This window comes from Garra rufa, chromosome 5 (assembly GCF_049309525.1).
Source record: "Garra rufa chromosome 5, GarRuf1.0, whole genome shotgun sequence".
NCBI classification, from domain to species: Eukaryota; Metazoa; Chordata; class Actinopteri; order Cypriniformes; family Cyprinidae; genus Garra; species Garra rufa.
In genome coordinates, this window is record NC_133365.1 from 20,295,742 (window position 1) to 20,318,850 (window position 23,109).

Genomic DNA, 23,109 nt, shown 5'->3' on the forward strand with positions numbered 1-23,109 from the left:
TTTTAGTCAATTTTGTGTACAATTCTTTCTCAATTCTTCTTTCTTTTTTTTCATAGACCAGTTTTAACCAGTTTGATTGATATTAAATCTAAACAAAAATTTATATTCTTTCCATAGTCTATACACTGAATGGGATTTACTTTAAAACTATTTTCATTTAATAAATTTCACAAATAATTATGTAGAAACAACAACATTGAACTAAACATGAACATTTTAAGTGGAAAGACTCAAATAGCATAATCTTTAAAAAAAAAAAGAGCTGTAAACAATTTGAGTTGTGAGCACTGTAAAGGTAAAAAACTAAATAAGTGCACATAATTGTGCCAGTTGTACTGATTGTATACTGTACCTGCATGTCAATATTTGTACATCCACATGAAAATGATTACATTTACAGTACCAAGAGAAGACTTGGTATGTATTGGTTCGTTAAAAATGAGTGTATTTATGCATGTATACACCATTATACAAAATTTGAAATAAATTAATGGAACTATTTTGCATTAACTATGCAGGCATATGTGACCCTAGAGCACAAAACCTTAAGCAGTCTTAAGCAGCATGGGTATATTTGTAGCAATAGCCAAAAATACATTGTATGAGTCAAAATTATCGATTTTTCTTTTATGCCAAAAATCATAAGGATGTTCCATAAAGATATTTTGTAAATGTTCTACCGTAAATATATTAAAACTTAATTTTTGATTAGTAATATGCATTGCTAAGAACTTCATTTGAACAACTTTAAAGGCGATTTTCTCAATATTTAGATTTTTTTGCACCCTCAGATTCTAGATTTTCAAATTGTTGTATCTCAGCCAAATATTGTCCTATCCTAACAAACTATACATCAGTGGAAAGCTTATCTATTCAAAAAATTGATCCTTATGACTGGTCTTGTGTCCAGGGTCGCATATAATTATTTTACCAATTGCAAATATACTGCACTTACCTATGAAGAGCAGAAGTGTTAAGCCTCAGTGCAGCATCTCTGTCAGAGAGCGCTTGTCAGTGTGTGCCTTCTGCTTTATCAATGCAACAGGCTTGATCTAATGATGGAGCATCAGACACACATACGCCACACAGATGGGCTCTGTGGCAGAGCACCACCCCTCCACTGCCACAAACAATATGAGAGGACTAAAGCACCACTCTGCATGTGTTCAGACACTGGGCAAAATGAATGAGGCCACAAATAAAAAACCAAAACATGCAGTTTGAGAAAAACGAGAACAATTGTGTTGCAATTCCCCCGTAATGGTTATTCATAAAAGGTGTCCACAAGTCTAATAGCGTTTGTTGTACACATTGGCATAAATCATTTCACACCTGTATGTGCGTTTGGCAGCAAGTGACATTATTAATTATAGCACTGGCTCTGTTTAAAGCATTAAAATACCTATTGCTTATTTTATATAAAAAAACAGTGATTTGTTATTACACTTATGTTTTATATTACATGTGTTTGATTTATTTTAAAATGAGCTGATTCAAAATTAGTACGATGAATCAAAATACTGTATGTTTAGAACTGGTTCAAAAATCAGAGAAAGAACAAACTTGCTGTGGTTCAATATGTTCTATACAATAATAAAACAATAAAATACTTTAAGATCAGATTATTGTTAGAATAAAATATATGATCTTAAATGGAGCTTGAATGTAAATCATACTGAGTTAGACAGCAGAAACAATAGTGTTTTGAAAAGATTTCAGGAATATTAAGAGAAAGTTAGTGGTTTTCGTACAAAACATCCAAAGTCTTTGCAAATGTAAATCGACTTCATTTCTTTTATCAATTCAGCACAATCAGATGTAAATTAAAGTACAAATAGCCTGATTTCTAATCTATGCAAGAGGGTGATTTTAATTAACTGAACAAAGGCCAGTTCTGCTGGCTAATGTGATATTTGCAGTGTGGAACATCAAACACACAAAGTCTGCGAATGGCTTCGAATCATTTCATGTTGCTACAGTAATTATCAGCGAGAAGCGACCTCTTCATGTGCTGAAACAGAATCAACAGAGAAAACATCTTTGTCAGGATCTTTGTGGTTTCATTCTTTATTCACATTTTCAATCAGAAAGCCCTGTTATGGACAATCTGAAATCTGTCCAACAAATCAACTAAAGATGACAAGACAACAAATTCAGCACATTTGTCTTTGTTAACAGCTACAACAGAATCAAGTGTTGTGTTAAATAATACTGCTCACCAAGACTTTTATTTGATAATAAAAGAAATAGTAATACGGTGGAATATCATTACAGTTTCAATTCAATTCTTCAGAAATCATTCTAATATGCTGATTTGCTGTTCAGTAAACATTTCTTATTTTGTATTATTATCAGTGCTGAAAACAGTTAAAGCATCCAGTTCAGCAGTTGCTTTTTTTTAAAGATTACTGAAGTCTTGCTAGAAAATACTATTTCTCTCTTTCTACTTAAAATAGGGATGCTCATATTGACCGTTTAACCGTTAACCGTCAGTAAGAATTTTAACCGATTATTACTATCAGTTAAACGGTTAAAAAAAATATATATATATATATACATATATATATATTATTTTTTACGTTTGCTGCATGGTGAAAGAAAAAATGTTTACTCGCAGGCGTGTGGACACGTGCAGTGCGGCTGTTCAGACATATTTTGCTGAGTAAGCACCTGCTTTACCTTCTCTTAGTTTGTGTAACTCATGTAAGTAGCCTATGCAACACAATGGCAATGGCGATATTGGGTTATCAAAGAGTGAATCCATGAATAAATGTATTCAAATTCTGAATTAATTATAGTCTAAAAAGAGCGCGCTCCCCTTACAATCACTGGAAAGCTCTCACTCATACATTACTGTAGTTAATCGCAATCTCACAAAGTTAATAAAAAGTAATAAAATAACCTTTACTCTGTAAATGGATCTCTTATTTACATCATGTCTACACTTTCTTTGTTTTAATGAGAGAGTTCGTGGAGGTATAGAATTCAGCAGAATTGAAACCGGCACTTTGAGTGGTGAGAGGATCGTAACATAGCCGCCTCTGATTGGCCATTGCGATAATGTGATCAACAGAAATGTCTGTGATTGGCTATTGAACACTGTGAAAACACGTGTCTCCACAGTGGATGAAAAGACCCGAACCGCAAATTGAAAGGATTTTTGTGAAGTGTTTTTATCACGGATCTAAGCGTTAACAGACAGCGTTCCAGTCTATCCGTACAGCATGTCCACATGTTAAAAACTGAGGTATAAGCTGGTCCGCTATATGTTTTTATGTCCGACGAGAAAAACAAGACCGGTACCTTTCTTCGAAGCGCATAGAAGGATTCAGTGTGTTTTAGTTCTGTCATCTTAATTAGGTAGTTATTTAACTTATACATATTTAGTGTAGGCCTATTTATATTATTCTTTTTTTTTTTTTTTCATTCTGATTTTCTCTGTTCTCAGAAGCGCTGCTGATGCGTGATAATTTGAGTATATGAATGCAGTTTTTGTTGTTGCTCTGTATGCTGCTGTTTGCACGTTAAAATAAAACATTTGCTTGTATTTTTATGTATCATCACAGATACTCGTGCATTCTATTTTTATTTTAAACGAATTCATTATTCTAATTTTATCAGTTAACGGTTAATGATCGGATAACGAGCAGCGGTTGTCGGTCAGGAAAATTAACCGAAATGAGCATCCCTAACTTAAAACAATCCACATTTAGTTCAATGTTGTTGTTGTTGTTATTTTCAATATGATTTGTGACATTTATTAGCAGTTGAAAATACTTTTAAAGTAAATCCTAAACTGATCCATATTTTTGTGGAAAACGTTTTTTTCCCCAGACATTTTAGCAGAAATGTCAAAATAACAGTATTTATTTAAAATCTAAAAATCTTTAGTAACATTATATTGTCTTTACTGTCACCTTTGATGTAGAATTAAAGTATTAATTTTTAACTAATCTTAATCAAGGGAACCCTGTTAGACTTGTATGGCTTCATATATCATAATTGATGTCTCTTACTGAAATTTGTGGCCGAAAACTCATGAAAGTTTCACATTATTTAAAAAATGTACATCATTTTGGACTATGGGGGGCTCCAGTATTTCAGTGACGTGAAATGGTTGCACTTGGTGAGCTACTTCCGCTAACTTGTGCTATTTTTACCGCAACACAACAAAAAATAAAATACTGATGCCATATTGTGCGGGATTTGGTTGTAATTTTCAGGTGAAGGGCAACAGGAAAAATCATGGTAAAATGAGAAGATGCCTGTGGACGAAAACTTTCTGTAAATAAAACTGACCTGTGTCTTTGTTCCCTCCTCTTTAGTCCTGATGTCTTTAAAGCTTTTAGTAGAGCAGCTACTAAACACAGCTAGGAAAGAGAGAAACGGAAACGGAAGAGACAAGAAACGCTAGATGTACATTGTAATGATGCCCCATCCACTTAAGTTTCTTAGCTGAACTTCACGCGATATCCAGGGGTGTTTAGTCTCCTTGTGGGAAAAAATCAATGGTACGGCATTAGTTTAAGCCTTACATCCATTGCCACCTGTAAGCTCTTTTAGTACCTGTGGTCATGGCTAATCACTATTTTATTTGTGTTGTGAATTGTGTAAAAATAGCAACAGCTAGAGCACCGAGCACCAGTAGCTCAAGGAGTGCAACCATTTCACATCATAATGGCGCCCCCCATAGACCAAAATTATGTATAAAACAATGTGAATGTTTTTTTTAAATAAATCTTTCATGGGTGTTCTATTACGTATTTCAGTAAGAGACACCATTTACGTTATATTAAGCCATACATGTCATTATACACAGGGTTCCCTTTATTTAAAAAACATTATAAAACGGTTAGTTCCATTCCTCAATTCTGATTGGTCAGCAGCTGTGTCGTATTCATGATACGGCACTACTATGACCGCTTCACTCAACGGTTTTGTGTATCATTGAACCCCCTTAGCAACCCCCCTTAGCAACGTAAACACAGCTGCAGCAGTTAGGGACTACTTTTTACAGCGGAAGGCAGTTAATGATTTTACTTTATGAAAACGTACAACTTAATATATATAAATTAATATATATTTTTGATTTTAATATTTTTATTGTGCGGTAACCGTTTTATAAAAGCAATAAGGTACTTGAAGCCGTGCTGTATCATGAATAAATCACGGCTGATCCAACCTTTGGAATTTTAGTGGATCACGGTTTCCACAAAGATATGAAGCAGCATATAAAAATTATAAAAAATGTTTCTTGAGCACCAAATATAAAGCATTGTGTGAGCAGGCATCTCAGTGAACCACTTTTATTTGCACTTGTCATACATGATTTTATAACCAGTATTATTAATCGAGTAGGCTATTGATTCATTCTCAAAGTTCTGTGACCTAAATAGACCCATTGTAAAATGTTGATAGCAAAATCAGTCAGATGTCTAATTAATGAAATTGCTATTTTATTGAGATGATTATATGAAATGTATCAGCATTATTTATTTATTTATATGACAACACCTTACAATAAGGTCTCGCATGTTATTTAGGTAATACATTAGCTAACATTAATCTCATTAATAAAATACATTTATTCTTTATTTGCATTAAGTAATGCTAATAAATACAATTTATGATTTAAGTAAAACTAAGATTAAAATGAGCTGTAGAAGTAGAACTTTACAATAAGGTTTCATTAGTTAACTACTTTAGTTAGCATGAACTAAAAATGAACAATACTTCTACAGCATTTAATAATCTTAGTTAATATTAATTTTAACATTTACTAATGCATTATTAAAATCAAAAGTTGTGTTTGTTAACATTAGTTGATGCACTGTGAACTAGCATGAACAAACAATGAAGACTGTATTATCTTTATTATCTTTATTATCTAATGCCAACAACGATTAATAAATACTGTAATGAATGTATTGTTTATTGTTTGTTCATGTCAATACATTAACGAATGTTAACACAAGACACCTTATTGTAAAGTGTTACCAAGTGTGATTTGTGTTAACTAATGTAGTAAACTAATGTTAACAAATGAAACCTTACAATTACCATTAATATTTACAAATTCTGTTTGACTTTTGTAGCTTTTCTGTAGAATACAGAATTCGACAAAAAGGTTAGAAAAGAAGGTTAGGTTAGAATATTACCACCATATTTACATCAGAAGAATCCCAATCCAAATAAGACCTGACATAACAAGAATCATTTCTTCTAGGAAATAGAAGTTAGCATTGGCATGAAGATCTGGCAAGCAGAAAGCTTGTTCTAACATGAGATGAGTCTCTGTGCTGATACCTGAAAAACATCACACAGTATCTCAGTTTGTAACAGAGTGAGGACCAGTCTGCTTTGATACAACATTTTATAACTTTTATACATAACATGGACCCAATTACAGTGCTGTTAACAACTTGTTAGTAAGCTCAGGTTCAATCATATACTGATTCACTATAAACAGTTGAGGTCAAAAGTTTACATACATCTTGCAGAATCTGCAATTGTCACAGTTCTGTCTGTTCATGTCTTTGGTTTTGCCCATTTATCTTCCCCCTGTCATTTTGTTATCATTTGGTTTAGTCCTCGTTTGTGTAATCACCGTCATCTGTCTCACCTGTGTATTATCAATTAGTCTGTCTTTATAAGTCTGTTTGGTTCTTGAGTTCTATGTCGGTTGTTAAATGTTGTGTATAGTGTGTGGATTATCTTGCCTGTTCCTGAGTGTTCCAGCCTGTTTATCTGAAGATTATATTAAATATTAATGTTTATTGTTTATCTCGTCTCGTCAGTCCTGCACGTATCGTTACAGAAACGACCGACCACAAAAGTTTACCCGGCACTTTCCCCTGCGTTTATTTTCCGTCTTTTTTCCCTCAGTGTTTTGTTTTTTATTGTTTGATCGATTATGGACCCTACTGTTCGTCTCATCCTCCTGAGGCAGGAGGAACGCTCTTTTGAGGACCATACACGTGAGTTCATCTCCCTGGCAGAACATTCCCACTTCCCGGATAGCAGCCTATGCATCTACTACCACCTGGGACTGAATTCCACCACCAAGGCGCTGCTATCCGGGGAGGGTCCTCAAGAGAGCCTGCCGGACTACATCGAGTGGGTGTTGGCGTCCTGCCAATCTTCCTGGACTGTCGGCGTCATCGAGGAGGACGTCAGCCCCACTCACGACCCAGAACCCAGCCAAACATCACCCCGACATGCGGAGTTACAGCCTGAGCCCACCGCAGATGGAGTGCCAGAGCCGAGAGCGACAGAGCCTGACCCATCTGACCAGGTGCGAGAGCCGGCATCAACATCCGTGACGGTGGATTGTCACGTGGAGCAAGAGAGGGCGACAGAGAGCCCTGCCCACTGCACCACCGCTGAGGGTGAGCTTGGATCTAATTCTGGGGATTTAATAGACTTCTTCTCGGATCTTGCCCAAGACAACTCATATGACTTAATTGACTTTTTCTCTGAGCCACTGACCTGCATAGACTTCCCTCCCACCCGCCCTCGTCTGTCTGAATCTGCCTGGTTCCCGCTGGTTCCGCCCAGCCGTCCTGAGTTCCCGCTGGTTCCGCCCAGCCGTCCTGAGTTCCCGCTGGTTCCGCCCAGCCGTCCTGAGTCCCCGCTGGTTCCGCCCAGCCGCCCTAAGTCTTCCAGGTCAGCAGTCAGTCCCCCAGCTCACCCTCAGCCCACCACCTGTGCAGTGGGCTCGCCGCGGGACTGCCAGCTTCCATCGGCGTCTCGGCTGGAGGATTCCTCAGCTCCGCCTCCAGCCTCCAAGTCCTGGACTCCGCCTCGGCCCTTCGACCCCGCGGTTCCACCACGGCTCTCGACGCCCTCCTCTTCACCGTCGCCCATCGATCCACCAGCTCCACCGGGCTCCATCGTCTTTCCGGCTCCGCCCTGGTCAGTCGTCACCCCATCGGCTCCTCAGGACTCTGCTCCTCCGGCTATGCCTCGTCGCGCCGTCACACCGGCTCCTTGGGACTCCTCCTTCCTGCGGGCACAGCCTCCATCCTCTGCCTGCTCCACCTTGGCCCTCCGGATCCTCGGCGTCACCCCGGATCATCAGCTCTCCGTCTTCGCCTCGGGCTCCTTATCCATCTGCTCCGCCTCTGTCGGTCGGCCCCATGGAATCGGCACGCCTTCGTCCACCATGGTTCCTCCCTCCGTCGGCTCCACAGTGGGCCGTCATCATGGCTGCGGTCTGGGTCGATTCCTCCTGCCTTATGCCCCACCCATGTCCTCCCTGGCTCCTCCCTCCGTCGTCGCCCCTCTGGACTGTCTGGTTTGTCACTTGGACTTTTGTTCTGGTCCTCCTCCGGGGGTTGCGTCCTCCGCCGGAACCCCCTCCTTCATTGACTCTGGTATCCTGGTTTTTCCGCCCCTCTCGTTTTTTCCTTTTTCCACGGCGCGAGGACGCGCCTTTCCGGAGGGGGGCGTAATGTCACAGTTCTGTCTGTTCATGTCTTTGGTTTTGCCCATTTATCTTCCCCCTGTCATTTTGTTATCATTTGGTTTAGTCCTCGTTTGTGTAATCACCGTCATCTGTCTCACCTGTGTATTATCAATTAGTCTGTCTTTATAAGTCTGTTTGGTTCTTGAGTTCTATTTCGGTCGTTAAATGTTGTGTATAGTGTGTGGATTATCTTGCCTGTTCCTGAGTGTTCCAGCCTGTTTATCTGAAGATTATATTAATGTTTATTGTTTACCTCGTCTCTCGTCAGTCCTGCACGTATCGTTACAGCAATATGTTAATTATTTTACCAAAATAAGATGATCATACAAAGTACATGTTATTTTTTTTTTATTTAGCACTGACCTGAAAAAGATATTTCACATAAAATGTTCACATATAGTCCACAAGAGAAAATAATAGTTTATAATAGTTTCAAAAGTTTACATACACTTGATTCTTAATACTGTGTTGTTGCCTGAATGATCCACAGCTGTTTTTTTTTTTTTTTTTGTTTGGTGATAGTTGTTCATGAGTCCCTTGTTTGTCCTGAACAGTTAAACTGCCTGCTGTTCTTTAGAAAAGTCAATCAGGTCCCACAGATTCTTAGTTTTTTTTTTTCAGCATTTTTGTGTGTTTGAACACTTTCTAACGATGATGATTTAGAGATCCATCTTTTCACACTGAGGACAACTGAGGGACTCATACGCAACTATTACAGAAGATTCAAACGCTCACTAATGCCTCAGAAGGAAACATGATGCATTAAGAGTTAAGAGACTTTTTGAAATTAAAGATCAGGGTAAATGTAATTTATTGTGTCTTCTGAGGAACATGCAAGTATCTTCTGTAGCTTCTGAAGGGTTGTGCTAAATGAAAAAATATATATATTTAGGCATTAAGAAAAATGTCTTATGTCCTAAAAAATCTTCAATATGTTCAAAAGTTTACACCCCCAGCTCTTAATACATCATGAAAAATGTCTTATGTCCTAAAAAATCTTCAATATGTTCAAAAGTTTACACCCCCAGCTCTTAATATGTTTCAGTGATCGTTTGAACCTTCTGTAATAGTTGCATATGAGTCCCTTAGTTGTCCTCAGTGTGAAAAGATGGATCTCAAAATCATATAGTCATTGTTTGAAAGGGTTCAAAATCAAATACACAAAATGCTGAAAAACCAAAGAACTTTAAAAGTAGGAAAAACAGCTGTGGATCATTCAGGCAACAACACAGTATTAAGAATCAATGTAAACTTTTGAACGAGGTCATTTTTATAAATTCAACTATTTTCTCTTGTGGACTATATAAACATATTCTAAGTGAAATATCACATTCAGGTCAGTACTAAATAAAAAATAACATGCATTTTGTATGATCCCTCTTAATTAATTAACATTTAGCAGATTCTGCAAGTTATATGTAAACTTTTGACATCAACTGTATTATATCAGAAGACAGTAGCAAATGCAACATTACAACATAATATGAGAAAGCTTTTCAGATTTCAAAAGCGCTAAAAAGGAGCCATAAATTACCATTTTTAATCCATTCATTCCAGGCATGCAACTTGTCACTATCATGCTTCACAGCAGACTCTGTGGAAATATAAACTTTTATAATAAAGTACAGAAGTGCATAACAACAAATAATGCATGCAACATTCATATATATTATTAAAAGTCTTCATCAGTTCGTGAATTTATTCTCACCATGTGAGGGATCCAGTAGTTTTCTCAGTTCTCGCAGTGTCTGCGTCAGGTTTTTCAGTCTGTGATGTAGGTACGCATTCTCCTCTCTCAGAGTGTGAATTGTATCTTGAAGCTCATATGAATAGCTAATTTGTGGCATTAAAAATATGGTCAACAGAACAAAAATCAGATGCACTGAAAACATCATTCTCTAAATATAGAAATTGCTGCACGCTTCTTTCAGTGAACTGATTCTTGCGTGGCCATGAACAAAAAGCACTTTGAGCTGATGCCTGCATTTAGAAATCAATCCAATTCTCATGCACCATTTATTTCGGTCTCAATACAAGATGTAAGCACATAGTGTTCTATATACTGTAGTCACAAAGCTCTTTTAGGTTAAACTGATAACTGGTGTGAAATCTTCAAAATAAAATGTTACTTATTTCATGTCAGGGCCAGGCATGAATCTCAACAAATTGGTTTGTTATTTAGTGGCTTTTATTGATAAGTTCTTGTTTTACTTTAGTGAATATTTCTAACGGTAGTGATTAATGTTTTTTAAAGAAGTCACTTCTGCTTATTTGATCCAAAGTACAGCAAAAACATTAAAAATTTTAAATGTTTTTTTTACTATTTAAAATAACTGTTTTGTATTTGAATATATTTTCAAATGTAATTTATTTCTGTGATTTCAAAGCTGACTTTTAACATCATTACTCCAGTCACACGATCCTTCAGAAATCATTTTAATATTCTGATTTGCTTCTCAAAAATATTTATTATTATTATTATAGAGTAGAATTTTTTCATTTTTTTTTAATAATAGAAAATTCAGAAGAACAGCATTTATGAAATAGAAATAAATGTTATAAATGTCTTTATCATCACTTTTGATCAATTTAAAGCATCTTTGCTAAATAAAAGCATGAATTTCTATCATTTCTTTACCAATTTTTTTTTTGAATGGTATTGTGTACAATGTAACAAAGGCTTTTTTATTTCAAATAAATGCTGATTTTTTATTTTTACATTCATCAAAGATTTCTGAAAAAATGCACTCAACTATTTTAAATATTGATAATATTGACAATATTACTTATTTATAATAATAAATGTTTCTTAAACAGCAAATCAGCATATTGGAATGATTTCTGAACCATCATGTGACACTGAAGACAGTAATGATGCTGAAAATGTAGATTTGATTGCAGCAATAAATTACATTTTAAAATATATTCAAATAGAAAGCAGTTATTTTAAATAGTAAAAATATTTCACAATATTACTGCTTTTGTTGTACTTTGGATCAAATAAATGTAGGCTTGGTGAGCAGAAGAGACTTCTATAAAAAACATTAAAAATTAAAAACTTTTGACTAGTAGTGTTTATATCACATATGTTCACGGAACAAAAAACAAACAAACAAACAAAAAACTACATACCAGAGAAAAAACATTTGTGTAACAAGACTAAAAACTAGCCCCTGTTCTCCCTACATGTTTAGTATGTAGTATGTAGGCATCATAATATTATTAAGTTTTACTGTGCAAATACCAGTTTGTTTTATATTACCATCACAGTACCAATGTTTCTAAATCTATTCTCGGTATTTACATATGCCGTCTATTCGGACTTCAGATAACGTTTTTGTTTGTTTTTAGGATCATAGCAACACGACAAAGGAAGTAGAGTAGGAAGTGTTTTATAGTCATTTCCGGGTAGCGTTCATGGTCAAATAGAATCCAACATGGCTGCTCACATGTCAAGATTAAGGGGCTGGAGCCGAGCGCAGAGGTTTGATCTAATGTCATAATTACCCACGTACTGTAACGACGTACTTCACATATATAAAGCCGTAGCCGCATGTTTGCTTTGACTTTATAAAATAAAATATCTTAGCTTGTCTCTTCACTCTATAAATCGATTTTTATATAGTGATACTGTGCATGTGATAAACTTCAAAGTCTCGCGTGCTTTCCCTCGTGCTGTGTTGACAACTAATATTACAGTTACCAGTTTGGATATGTTATTATTATTGCTCATTTAATTTACTTGGGTTGTCATGTGGGTTTAATGCCGAGATACCTGTAGAAGCGGTTAGTACAGTCAGTATATGATTATTGCAGGTATGGCATCGCAGTATGTAGGCAGTACAGCAGTGGCAGTGCTTATCCCAATGTGTCCCTGTCCTCACCGCTACCCGGGATTCCCAAACCTGTCTTCGCCTCTGTGGACGGCCATGAGAAATACGAAACTAAAATCACCACCTTAGAAAACGGCCTCAAGGTTGCATCTCAGGACAAATTCGGTCAATTCTGTACAGTTGGAAGTAAGTACTATGTGTGAATGTGTGATGAACACTCTGTTGTTTGATTCATTCAAATGAGCTGAACAGGATATTGAGGGTTGTATTTCACCTGCTTGTTTTTAGTTTTAGTAAACTCAGGGTCTCGCCATGAAGCAAAATATCCCAGTGGAATTGCACACTTTTTGGAAAAGCTTTCATTTTCTGTAAGTCGGTTAATGTTTATGAGTTGGATTGCGTGAATTGTATTTTTACTTAATTGCTTGACACTGTTTTTCTGCTTTGCTCAAAACCAATCTGAATCTGATTTGATCTTTGATTTAAGTCTACATCCCAGTTTGGAAGTAAAGATGAAATTCTTCTAACACTTGAGAAACATGGAGGCATATGTGACTGCCAAACATCCAGGTCTGTCCAGAGAGAATTTTATTTTTATTTTTGTCCCCAGACCTTTTCTGTTTACCTCTTTTTTTTTTTTTTTTTTTTTTTGCATGTTTTATTTATTTCTGTCATTTACAGGGACACAACAATGTATGCGGTTTCAGCTGAAGTGAAGGGCCTGGATACTGTAGTGAACCTCCTGTCAGATGCGGTTCTTCAGCCCCGTTTATTAGGTGAGCATCTGAAACACAACTGATTCTGTGAATAGGCCTAGTTAATGTTACTGAATCTTTAAAACCATTAAAGATATACTACCTGTCAAATTTTGAATAATTAAAATGTTATTGTTACATACACTACTAGTCAAGTTTTTTAACAGTCTCTTCTGCTCACCAATCATGCATTTATCTGATCCAAAGTACAGAAAAAAACAGTAATATTGTGAAATATTTTTACAATTTAAAATAACTGCTTTCTATTTGAATATATTTAAAATGTCATTTATTCTTGTGATGCAAAGCTGAATTTTTCAACATCATTCTAATATGCTGATTTGCTGTTCAAGAAACATTTTATTATTATTATTATCAATATTTAAAACAGCTGAGTACTTTTTTTCAGGATTTGATGAATAGAAAAGATGTAAAGATTAGCATTTATCTGAACTAAAAAGCTTTTGTAACATTATACACTATAGTATTCAAAAGCTTTGAGGCATTTTTTTTTTGGTAAAGAATTTATATAAATTAATACTTTTATTTAGCAAGGATGCTTTAAATTGATCAAAAGTGATGATTATTTATAATGTTACAAAAGGTTTATATTTTAGATAAATGCTGTTCTTCTGCACTTTATTAATCAAAGAAACCTGAAAAAATTCTACTCAGCTGTTTTCAACAATAATAATAATAATGTTTTTTGAGCAACAAATCAGAATATTGGAATGATTTCTGAAGTATCATGTGACTAGAGTAATGATGCTAAAAATTCAGCTTTATAAAAATTCAGAAATAAATTACATTTTAAAATGTATTCAAATAGAAAGTTAATTTAAATAGTGTAAATATTTCAAAATTGTACTGTTTTTGCTGATTATTGGATCAAATAAACACAGCTTGGTGAGCAGAAGAGATGTCTTTAAAAAACATGAAAAATTTTAGTGGTATGTATTTATAAAAATGTAATTTATTCATGTGATCCTTCAGAAATTATTCTAATATGCTATCTGTGCTGAAAACCCCAAAAGTTTGGAGTGAGAGGGGAAAAAAGACTTTTATTCCGCTAGGATGCATTGAAATGGTGAAAAGTACGGTGGCCGAGAGAGCTCAACACGCTGCAACTTAAGAAAACACATGCAAACAGAAAAAAAAACGACAACAAATAAAAAAAAACATCTTCATCAGTTTGACAACACAGGCGCTGCAAATTTGACAACACAAATACGGAAACATGCTGCAAATACAAAAAAAGCACTGCAAACACACGAACGCGCTGCAAACACAAAAAAGCGCTGCAAATGGCACGGAGCACAACGGAAATGTTTCAGGGGGACCTCAAAAAGTGACGAACCCATCTGGGACCTGATTATTTATTCAGTGGCTGTTGGCCAGAGCAGAGGTGTTGTCAGTGAACTAAAAGGTGATAAAGATGATTAGTGATTGTGAAAATGAAGCTTTTCGAAGCACCGAGGCTTTCCCCTCAACTGTATCTAAAAAGGTTCATTACTCGAAGCTTTTCAACACGTTGCACACTAACGACATCTTGTGGTCAAAGGTGGAAAAAGTTGCTTTCGCGTCCCAGATCTCAAAGCGATTTTGGACAGTTTCATCAATAACATCAATTTGTGCTACGAAGCCGTCAGAAATAAAAATAAAATGTCATTTTACTTGAATTAATCTGTAAATAAACTTTTTTATAAAATTATACAAGTATGAGCATGGTTCATGTAGGCATATATGTTCAAAGTAAATTAAGAATACTGTTGACTAATATTATTATTAATTAGAAGTGCTTGTGAAGCAAGGATAACTACAAAATTAACATGCACAAAACTACACATGTACATATTTATTCATATTATGATTTAGTCTTAACAAAAAGTGAATGACACTTGAAACCTGCGCAAGGGGTTTGTGTTATTTGAATTGGAATATGAAGCAGTCATGTGGTTGTGTGCAAAAACGAAGCTTCGGGCGTCACAGGTCACGTGGTTATGGCAAAACGAATCAAGCTCCGGTACAGTGCTTCACTGTGAGATGTTTAGTTCTTTTGATACAAGCTTCGAAGCTTCGGTGTCAAACGTCACATCACTAGATGAACTATCACCTTTTAGTTCACCGACAACACCTCTGCTCTGACCAACAGCCACTGAACAAATAATCAGGTCCCAGATGGGTTCGTCACTTTTTGAGGTCCCCCTGAAACATTTCCGTTGTGCTCCGTGCTGTTTGCAGCGCATTTTGTGTTCGCAGCGCTTTTTTTGTGTTCGCAGCGCGTTTCCGTATTTTGTGTTTGCGTTGCGAGGATTTGCAGCGCCTGTGTTGTCAAACTGATGAAGATGTTTTTTTTTTTAATTTGTTGTCGTTTTCTTCTGTTTGCATGTGTTTTCTTAAGTTGCAGCGCGTTGAGCTCTCTCGTCCACCGTAGAAAAGTGACAGAAATAACATTTACATATTAAATACATTTTAAATAAATGCTGACCTTTCTATTCATCAAAGAGTGCTGATAAAATGCATCACAGTTTCACAAAAAATATTAAGCAGCACAGCTGTTTCAACATATGAAATGTTTCTTGAGCCTCCAAATCAACATATTACAATGATTTCTGAAGAATCATGTGACACTGAGAACTGGAGTAATGAGGCTGAAAATTATTATAAATAATAATATTTTACAATACTGTTTTACTGTATTTAAATTAGTGGTGGGCCGTTATCGGCGTTAACTTGCTGCGTTAACGTGAAACTCTTATCGCGCGATAAAAAAAATATCGCCGTTAATCTATTCTCAAATTTGGGTTGGGAGCTGGGTCTAAACTACGCAAGCTATGATGACTTTCACCTTGATAGTTTAACGCAGATGTATACCGAAGACTGTAGAATATGGTCGCGCGTTTAAGTCTCCTCCGCCAAAACACAGACGGGGTCGCGTCGTCCTCCATTCATAAAAACCGAATCTACTATAGCGAAATGCCACGTAAATTCGTCGTTTTTTGGATTCATAAATCAAATGTTGGTCAGTCACTTAATTCAAATCGCGATATGGACTAGTGTATGTGAAAACTGAAATGCAAAAATACCGTTTTAATATGAATCCGATATGTTCCGTTTGCCTAGCTGTATGTATGCATTGCGGAGACGAGCTTTTACTACACGCATACTGAAACACACGTGACGCTCCCGGTAATTTTTGGCATTTTCATCTCACACGAACAGATAAACTCAATCTCCCAAACTGCTGTGAGTGTCACTTTTACCGTTTCATTTGAGAAAACTAGCATCATATCATACTGTATGACACAGAAACTTCACGGCAACCTGTCAAAATAAAAGTACGGTGTAACATGTAATGGGCTGGGTAGGTGTTGACGTTAAAAAAAACACAATCTAATAGGGAGAAAAAATAATTTCATTGTTAGTTAGTTAGTAAACACAAGTACATCTAATTGAACATAATTTATTTTCATCAACAAATTATCATAGAACAGCTTTATGAGCTTTATAATCCATTCTCAAAGACTTTATTATTTGGGTAGCACACATTCTGAATGCCTTCAGCAGAATTCAAATTAGCCATTTTAATCTAGATTAATCTAGATTAATTCCAAGATTTAATCTAGATTAATCTAGATTAAAAAAATTAATCTATGCCCACCCCTAATTTAAATACAAAATAAATAAATGCAGCCGTGGTGAGCATAAGTGACTTCAAAAGACTTAAAAAAGTTTTTATATTCCAGATTTTTGTAACTTATGTTTTTAGATGAGGAGATTGAGATGACCAAAATGGCTGTTCGGTTTGAGTTGGAGGATCTTAACATGAGACCTGACCCAGAGCCTTTACTAACAGAAATGATTCACGCTGTGAGTACAACTTAATACTTTGCTGTAGGTCAAGGAAATGAGTTTGTAAGTCTTATTTGATTGTCTCTGCAATATGTAGGCCGCATACAGGGGCAACACAGTAGGCCTGCCTCGCTTCTGCCCTCCTGACAATGTTGAGAAGATCGACCGGAAGCTGCTTCATAAGTACCTACAGAGCTATTACTGTCCGGAGCGCATGGTGCTGGCTGGTGTTGGGATTGAACATGAACAGCTTGTTCAGTATGCCAGGAAGTATCTCCTAAATGTTAAACCAGTATGGGGTGCAAGCACACCTACCAACGTTGACCGGTCTGTAGCACAATACACGGGTGGCATTGTTAAGGTGAGCGAATTTTTGAGGACATATTTTTTGACCCTGGACCACAAAACCATTCATAAGGGATTTTCAATTGAGATTTATACATCATATGAAAGCTGAACAAACAGGCTTTCCATTGATATATGGTTTGTTAGGATATGACCGAGATACAAATTTGAAAATCTGAGGGTGCAAAAAAAACGAAATACTGAACAATTGCCTTAAAGTTGTTCAAATGAAGTCCTTAGCAATGCATATTACTAATCAGTAATTAAGTTTTCATATATTTCCGGTAGGAAATGTACAAAACATCTTTATGGAACATAATCTTTACTTAATATCCTAATAAATTTTGGGCATAAAAGAAAAATCGATAATTTTGACTCATACAATGTATTTTTTGCTATATGCTGGTTTTGTGATTCAGGTTCACATTTGTTATTGTAAAGCATCCTGAATTACTCAATCTAAGCTGTTTGTCTCATGTCAGATGGTGAAGGACATGTCAGATGTGAGTTTAGGTCCAACACCCATTCCTGAACTAACGCACATCATGATCGGGCTGGAGAGCTGTTCCTTTTTGGTTTGTCACATGTATTAAATTAAATCTATTCAGTTTCATGCTTGCCGAAACTGGTTGTGTGAAGCAAGTCTTTTCTGTTTTTCACTTACAGGAGGATGACTTCATCCCATTTGCGGTTCTCAATATGATGATGGGAGGTGGAGGCTCCTTCTCTGCCGGAGGGCCCGGAAAAGGCATGTTCACCCGTCTCTACCTTAATGTGCTCAACAGGTGTGGCATTGACCTATTCATACTCTTTAAACTTTACTGTTATTAATGTGGTGAACAATATGTTTTAAGCGATTTGTTGTCGTTTGTACAGGCATCACTGGATGTATAATGCAACGTCATACCATCACAGCTATGAAGATAGTGGTCTGCTGTGTATCCATGCAAGTGCAGACCCTAGACAGGTATTGTAGATAGGTTTATGTTGTAAATATTATCATATAGAACATTTTTTTTAACTATTTATCTTTTTAGGTGCGAGAAATGGTGGAGATCATTACAAGGGAGTTTATTCAGATGACTGGGACAGCAGGAGAAGTAAGACCTTCCTTTGTTATTGACCCTATTCACATGTCTGGGTTTCTTAGAAGTGAATTTGTCATAGTTGGTCGAACCTCTATAGCAGGGCTGCTCAACCCTGCTCCTGGAGATCTACCTACCTGCAGATTTTTGTTCCAGCCCTGCTCCAATACAGCTGTTTGTAATTATCAAGTGCTACTTAAGAGATTAATTAGCTGGTTCAGGTGTGATTATTCAGGGTTGGAGCTGAACTTTGCAGGATAGTAGATCTGCAGGAACAGGGTTGGGCACCCCTGCTCTATAGAATAGACACTACAACAGGCATTTTTTGTGTTTCCATTTGTTCCAATAGTAAATGATACAACAGAGTTTCTGTGGGTCTTAAAATGTCTCAATTTGCCCTTTCAGAAATTAAAGCTTTAAGAAAGTCTAAAATCAGAGCAGAATATCTTAAATCCACAAATTTATTAGGGATGATTTCCGCAATGCGGAAAATGCAGACAGAATCACAAAATCCGGTCATAAAAATGGAATTTACTGCATAATGTATAATGGGATTTGGATGTATAAATCAAAAGAAGGTAGGTACACTTAGATCAAAATGCAATATGGACTAGTGTCAGTGAATATTAAGCTACAAAAAAGACATGAATCATGCATGTTCTGCGTTTCTCGTGTAAATGAATGGCTCAGATGCACTGTTACTGAAGTGCCACCTCAATATGAACACAAACACACAGTCTCTAGAACTGCTTTAAAGGAGTAGTTCACTCTCAGAACAAAAATTTACAGATAATGTACTCATCCCATTGTCATTCAAGATGTTCATGTTTTTTTTTTCTTCAGTCGTAAGGAAATTATGTTTTTTGAGGAAAACATTTCAGGATTTCTCTCCATATAACGGACTTCTATGGTGCCCCTGAGTTTGAACTTCCAAAATGCAGCTTCAAATGGCTCTAAAAGATCACAGCCGAGGAAAAAAGTGTCTTATCTAGCAAAACGATCAGTTATTTTCTAAAAAAAAATTACAATTTGTATACTTTTTAACCTCAAATGCTCATCTTGTCTAGCTCTGTGTGTACTCTGTGTAGAGATGAAAAGTTATATAAATTGTAAATGTTTTGAGAAAATAACCGATCGTTTCGCTAGATAAGACCCTTCTTCCTCAGCTGGGATCATTTAGAGCCTTTTGAAGCTGCATTTAAACTGCATTTTGGAAGTTCAAACTCGGGGGCACCATAGAAGTCCATTATATGGAGAGAAATCCTGAAATGTTTTCCTCAGAAAACATAACTTTTTCAAGACTGAAGAAAGAAAGACATGAACATCTTGGATGACAAGGGGGTGAGTACATTATCTGTAAATTTTGGTTCTGAAAGTGAACTACTCCTTTAAAGGTCACTTCATAATCATTTCACTGTTTCTTTTGAGAAAAACTATTGTCATATAACAATACAGGTCTTCACAGCAACCCATAAAAATAAAAGTTCAATTTAACTTGAAGAAACTATATTACTTAATGTTATGTTAGTACTACTACTGATAATACATTTATTATTAAAACATTATTGTTTAAGGGATTTTTTTTATTATTAAAATTTTATGAAATAATTAAAATCTAATCCAGAAAACATTTTATAGGGCCTCAAAAAAATTTTTTGTTGAACTTTTAATAAATTGCTGTTAAATTGTGGAAGTTTCATGATTTATATTAATTAAATCTGCTTTTTGATTATTATTTTTAAATTTAACCATTAAAGCAGAGTCTAGAAAAATTGTAACGGAAAAAGTGGAATTTGGAAAAAAAAAAATAAAACTGATTTCATAGGGCACTACGTTATGGCAATAAATGTTGCATTCACTACAAGAAATTGACATCATCTTCAGTGTTTTTGTCTTGTTTCCAATATAAACATCCTTAAATCAAGATACATTTACTGGAGATGCAAATTTAACATGCATGAAAAATTTTGCAAAATTTAAAGGGATAGTTCACCCAAAAATGAAAATGTGATGTTTATCTGCTTACCCCCAGGGCATCCAAGATGTAGGTGACTTTGTTTCTTCAGCAGAACACAAACAAAGATTTTTAACTCAAAGCGGTGCAGTCTGTTAGTCATATAATGGCAGTGGATGAGCGCCAAACCTTTAAAAGTAAAAAAAAAAACATGCACAGACAAATCCAAATTACACCCTGCAGCTCGTGTCGATACATTTATGTCCTAAGTATGTCCTAAGAACAGTATTTATATAATTTTTTACCTTTGATACACAGCCACGTCCAACTGTCATAAGCACGAGTGTATCATCCGGCTCGTTACATGTGTACACGCTCTGGCGTAGTATACGCAAACGCCGTAAGGGGAAATTGGGGAAACGTCAACAGTCCCGGATGAGTTGGCAAAAAAGCAAAAAAGTTTTTTTTTTTTTTTTGTAAAATGAATTAAAAAGTAATGGAATTATTATTGGAAGCTGTATTTGCAAACTTTGAAGCGTTGCTAATATGAGACCATTACATTTAGAGACTAAAGTGATGACATTTATTTTTTTTTTTACTTTAAGTCTTAAATTTACCTTCAAAATACCTGCAGGAATCTAGTAAAATCCACTATAGGATTTCTATGACTTTCCAGAAGAGAAAAACAATATTAAAGGGACAGTTTACCCAAAAATGAAAATTGTGTCATTAATTAGTCACCCTCATGTCATTCCAAACCCATTCGTTCATCTTCGGAACACAAATTAAGATGTTTTTTGATGAAATCCAAGAGCTGTCTGACTCTGGATTTCGTCAAAAATAGGTAAAAGCTTGGGTGTTTGGAACGAATTGACACAGTTTTCATTTTTGGGTGAACTATCCCTTTAAGAGCTTGATTGTAGTGGTCTGAACATTGTCTTATGTGTAATTGGTGTATGTTAAATTTTTCAAAATGAAAATATAAAAAAATTGCTAATTTACAATGTTTATAACTGTTATCACATTATTACAGTCTGTTTGGTACTCACATGACCTGAAATCTCTCACTTGTGCAGATGGAGCTAGAGAGGGCCAAGACACAACTGAAATCCATGCTCATGATGAACCTGGAGTCTCGACCGGTCATCTTTGAAGATGTAGGCCGACAAGTACTCGCGACAGGCAAGAGGAAGCTGCCGCATGAGCTGTGTGATCTTATCAGTAAGTACTGGTGGCACTGAATAGTGTAAAGCCTATATGTAAATCGGCATATTACAATGATTTCTGAAGAATCATGTGATACTAAAGAGTAAAGACTGTAATAATGGTAGTATGGCTACTGAAAATTCAAAAGAATCAAAAGAGTAAAACACATTTTTAAAATGAAAAACATTCATTTTAAATTGTAAATTTTGATCAAAGCCTTTGTCAGCATAAGAGACTTCTTTCAAAAACATCTTACCAACCACAAATTTTTGAATGGTGATGTCCATACTTGACTTAATACTTGCATTATTTGGCTTGAGTGTGTTATCTCAGTATCATACCGTTAAATAGTTCTTTCCTGGAGACATCTCTCTGCTAAAAATGTCAATTAACAGGCTTTTTTTTTTTTTTTTTTTTTAGGTAACGTTACAGCCAGTGACATCAAGAGAGTCACAGCGAAAATGCTGCGTAGTAAGCCTGCGGTCGCAGCACTGGGAGATCTGACAGAGCTGCCCTCCTACGATGATATTCAAGCCGCTCTCACTAGCAAAGACGGACGTCTGCCTCGCATATACCGCCTGTTCCGATAGGAAACAGACAGCTGGCACCATCTAGAGACAAACATAAGAAATATTATTACTGACTGGAATTTAAGTGCAATGTTGGAAAGACTGTGGTTGCGTTTCAAGCGTTTACAATGTGACTTTAAAGCGATAGTTCATCCAAAAATTCTGTCGTTATTTACTCACCCTCATGTCATTTTAAAACTGTAGGACTTTCTGCTGTGAAACAAACAATTTTTTTTGAAAGGTGTCAAGGTTTTTAGTTCATACAATGTAGTCAGTGGGCTTTAATGGGTTTGGTTCTTCAAAAGTTCTTCAAAACAAGGGTGCGTAAATGACCATTTTAATATTTGGATGGAGAATTTCTGTAAATTTTAAATGCTGGGGTAATGGCTGAGTTCAGTTTCACACACAAATGCATTATTTTGCATGATTTTTTTAACTCCCCATGTGTTTGAACAAATTTAATGTGCAAATTTCACATTTCTATCTTAATTGGCTCAATTTTCTATGCCATTTGTTGACATTTCTGCACTGTTGTTCATAGGCTGTGCTTTTCTGTGTAAAACTGAGCAAACCCAAATGATATTCCACACATTACGTACCAGTCTTCCACAAAACTCTATAAAACCCTTATGTTTTGGTCAGTGTATTAAAATATCTGAACAGTATGAGACAGACTGTGTTATCCACCACTTAATGTAGCAGTGAAATCCCCTTTTCTCTTGCTAAATCACTGTTAACATGAACTGAACAGATGATTCTGATCACTAATTAAGAATAGTTATTCCGAAATAATGTATGTCTGTTTAGCTGTTTGTTTTGGATTACCCTACAAGAATATATTTATTCCCTTGTACTTCATTTGTACAAGTTTACTGTTATATTTTATCCATTGCTGGCTATTAAGATATAGGCAATGGTTGAATCTGTTATTAGCAAAAACCTTTGTGTTCCCTTAAAAAAAATAAAAGTTTGATCCTTTGTATTTTTTTTCTTCATGTACAGATTTGCTCTAAAATATGTATTAGAAACCACATAAGAAATAA

General features: G+C 35.8%; 1 protein-coding gene and 1 long non-coding RNA gene across 2 annotated transcripts; one reads left to right on the forward strand and one right to left on the reverse strand.

The window, feature by feature from the left end:
* Nucleotides 1–5,182: 5,182 nt before the first annotated feature.
* LOC141334304 (uncharacterized) lies at nt 5,183–10,408 on the reverse strand. The gene is made up of 3 exons (XR_012355538.1): nt 10,176–10,408; nt 10,002–10,061; nt 5,183–6,306 (listed from the first exon to the last, which is right to left on the reverse strand). It is a non-coding gene; the product is annotated as an uncharacterized lncRNA (long non-coding RNA).
* Nucleotides 10,409–11,885: 1,477 nt separating this feature from the next.
* pmpca (peptidase, mitochondrial processing subunit alpha) lies at nt 11,886–23,048 on the forward strand. The gene is made up of 13 exons (XM_073840223.1): nt 11,886–11,951; nt 12,284–12,486; nt 12,589–12,668; nt 12,788–12,870; nt 12,982–13,076; nt 16,825–16,925; nt 17,005–17,268; nt 17,735–17,827; nt 17,919–18,037; nt 18,129–18,219; nt 18,290–18,352; nt 21,368–21,512; nt 21,918–23,048. The coding sequence occupies exons 1-13, from the start codon at nt 11,905–11,907 to the stop codon at nt 22,085–22,087; spliced, it is 1,554 nt and encodes a 517-aa protein (XP_073696324.1). The 5' UTR covers nt 11,886–11,904; the 3' UTR covers nt 22,088–23,048.
* The last annotated feature ends 61 nt before the right edge of the window (nt 23,049–23,109 follow it).

Bases quoted from the DNA above. Each gene is read 5' to 3' on its own strand.
- pmpca (XM_073840223.1), top strand. From the start codon at position 11,905: ATGGCTGCTCACATGTCAAGATTAAGGGGCTGGAGCCGAGCGCAGAG. The intron at 12,669-12,787 runs GTAAGTCGGTTA...CTTTGATTTAAG, and splicing joins TGGAAAAGCTTTCATTTTCT to TCTACATCCCAGTTTGGAAG. The intron at 21,513-21,917 runs GTAAGTACTGGT...TTTTTTTTTTAG, and splicing joins TGAGCTGTGTGATCTTATCA to GTAACGTTACAGCCAGTGAC.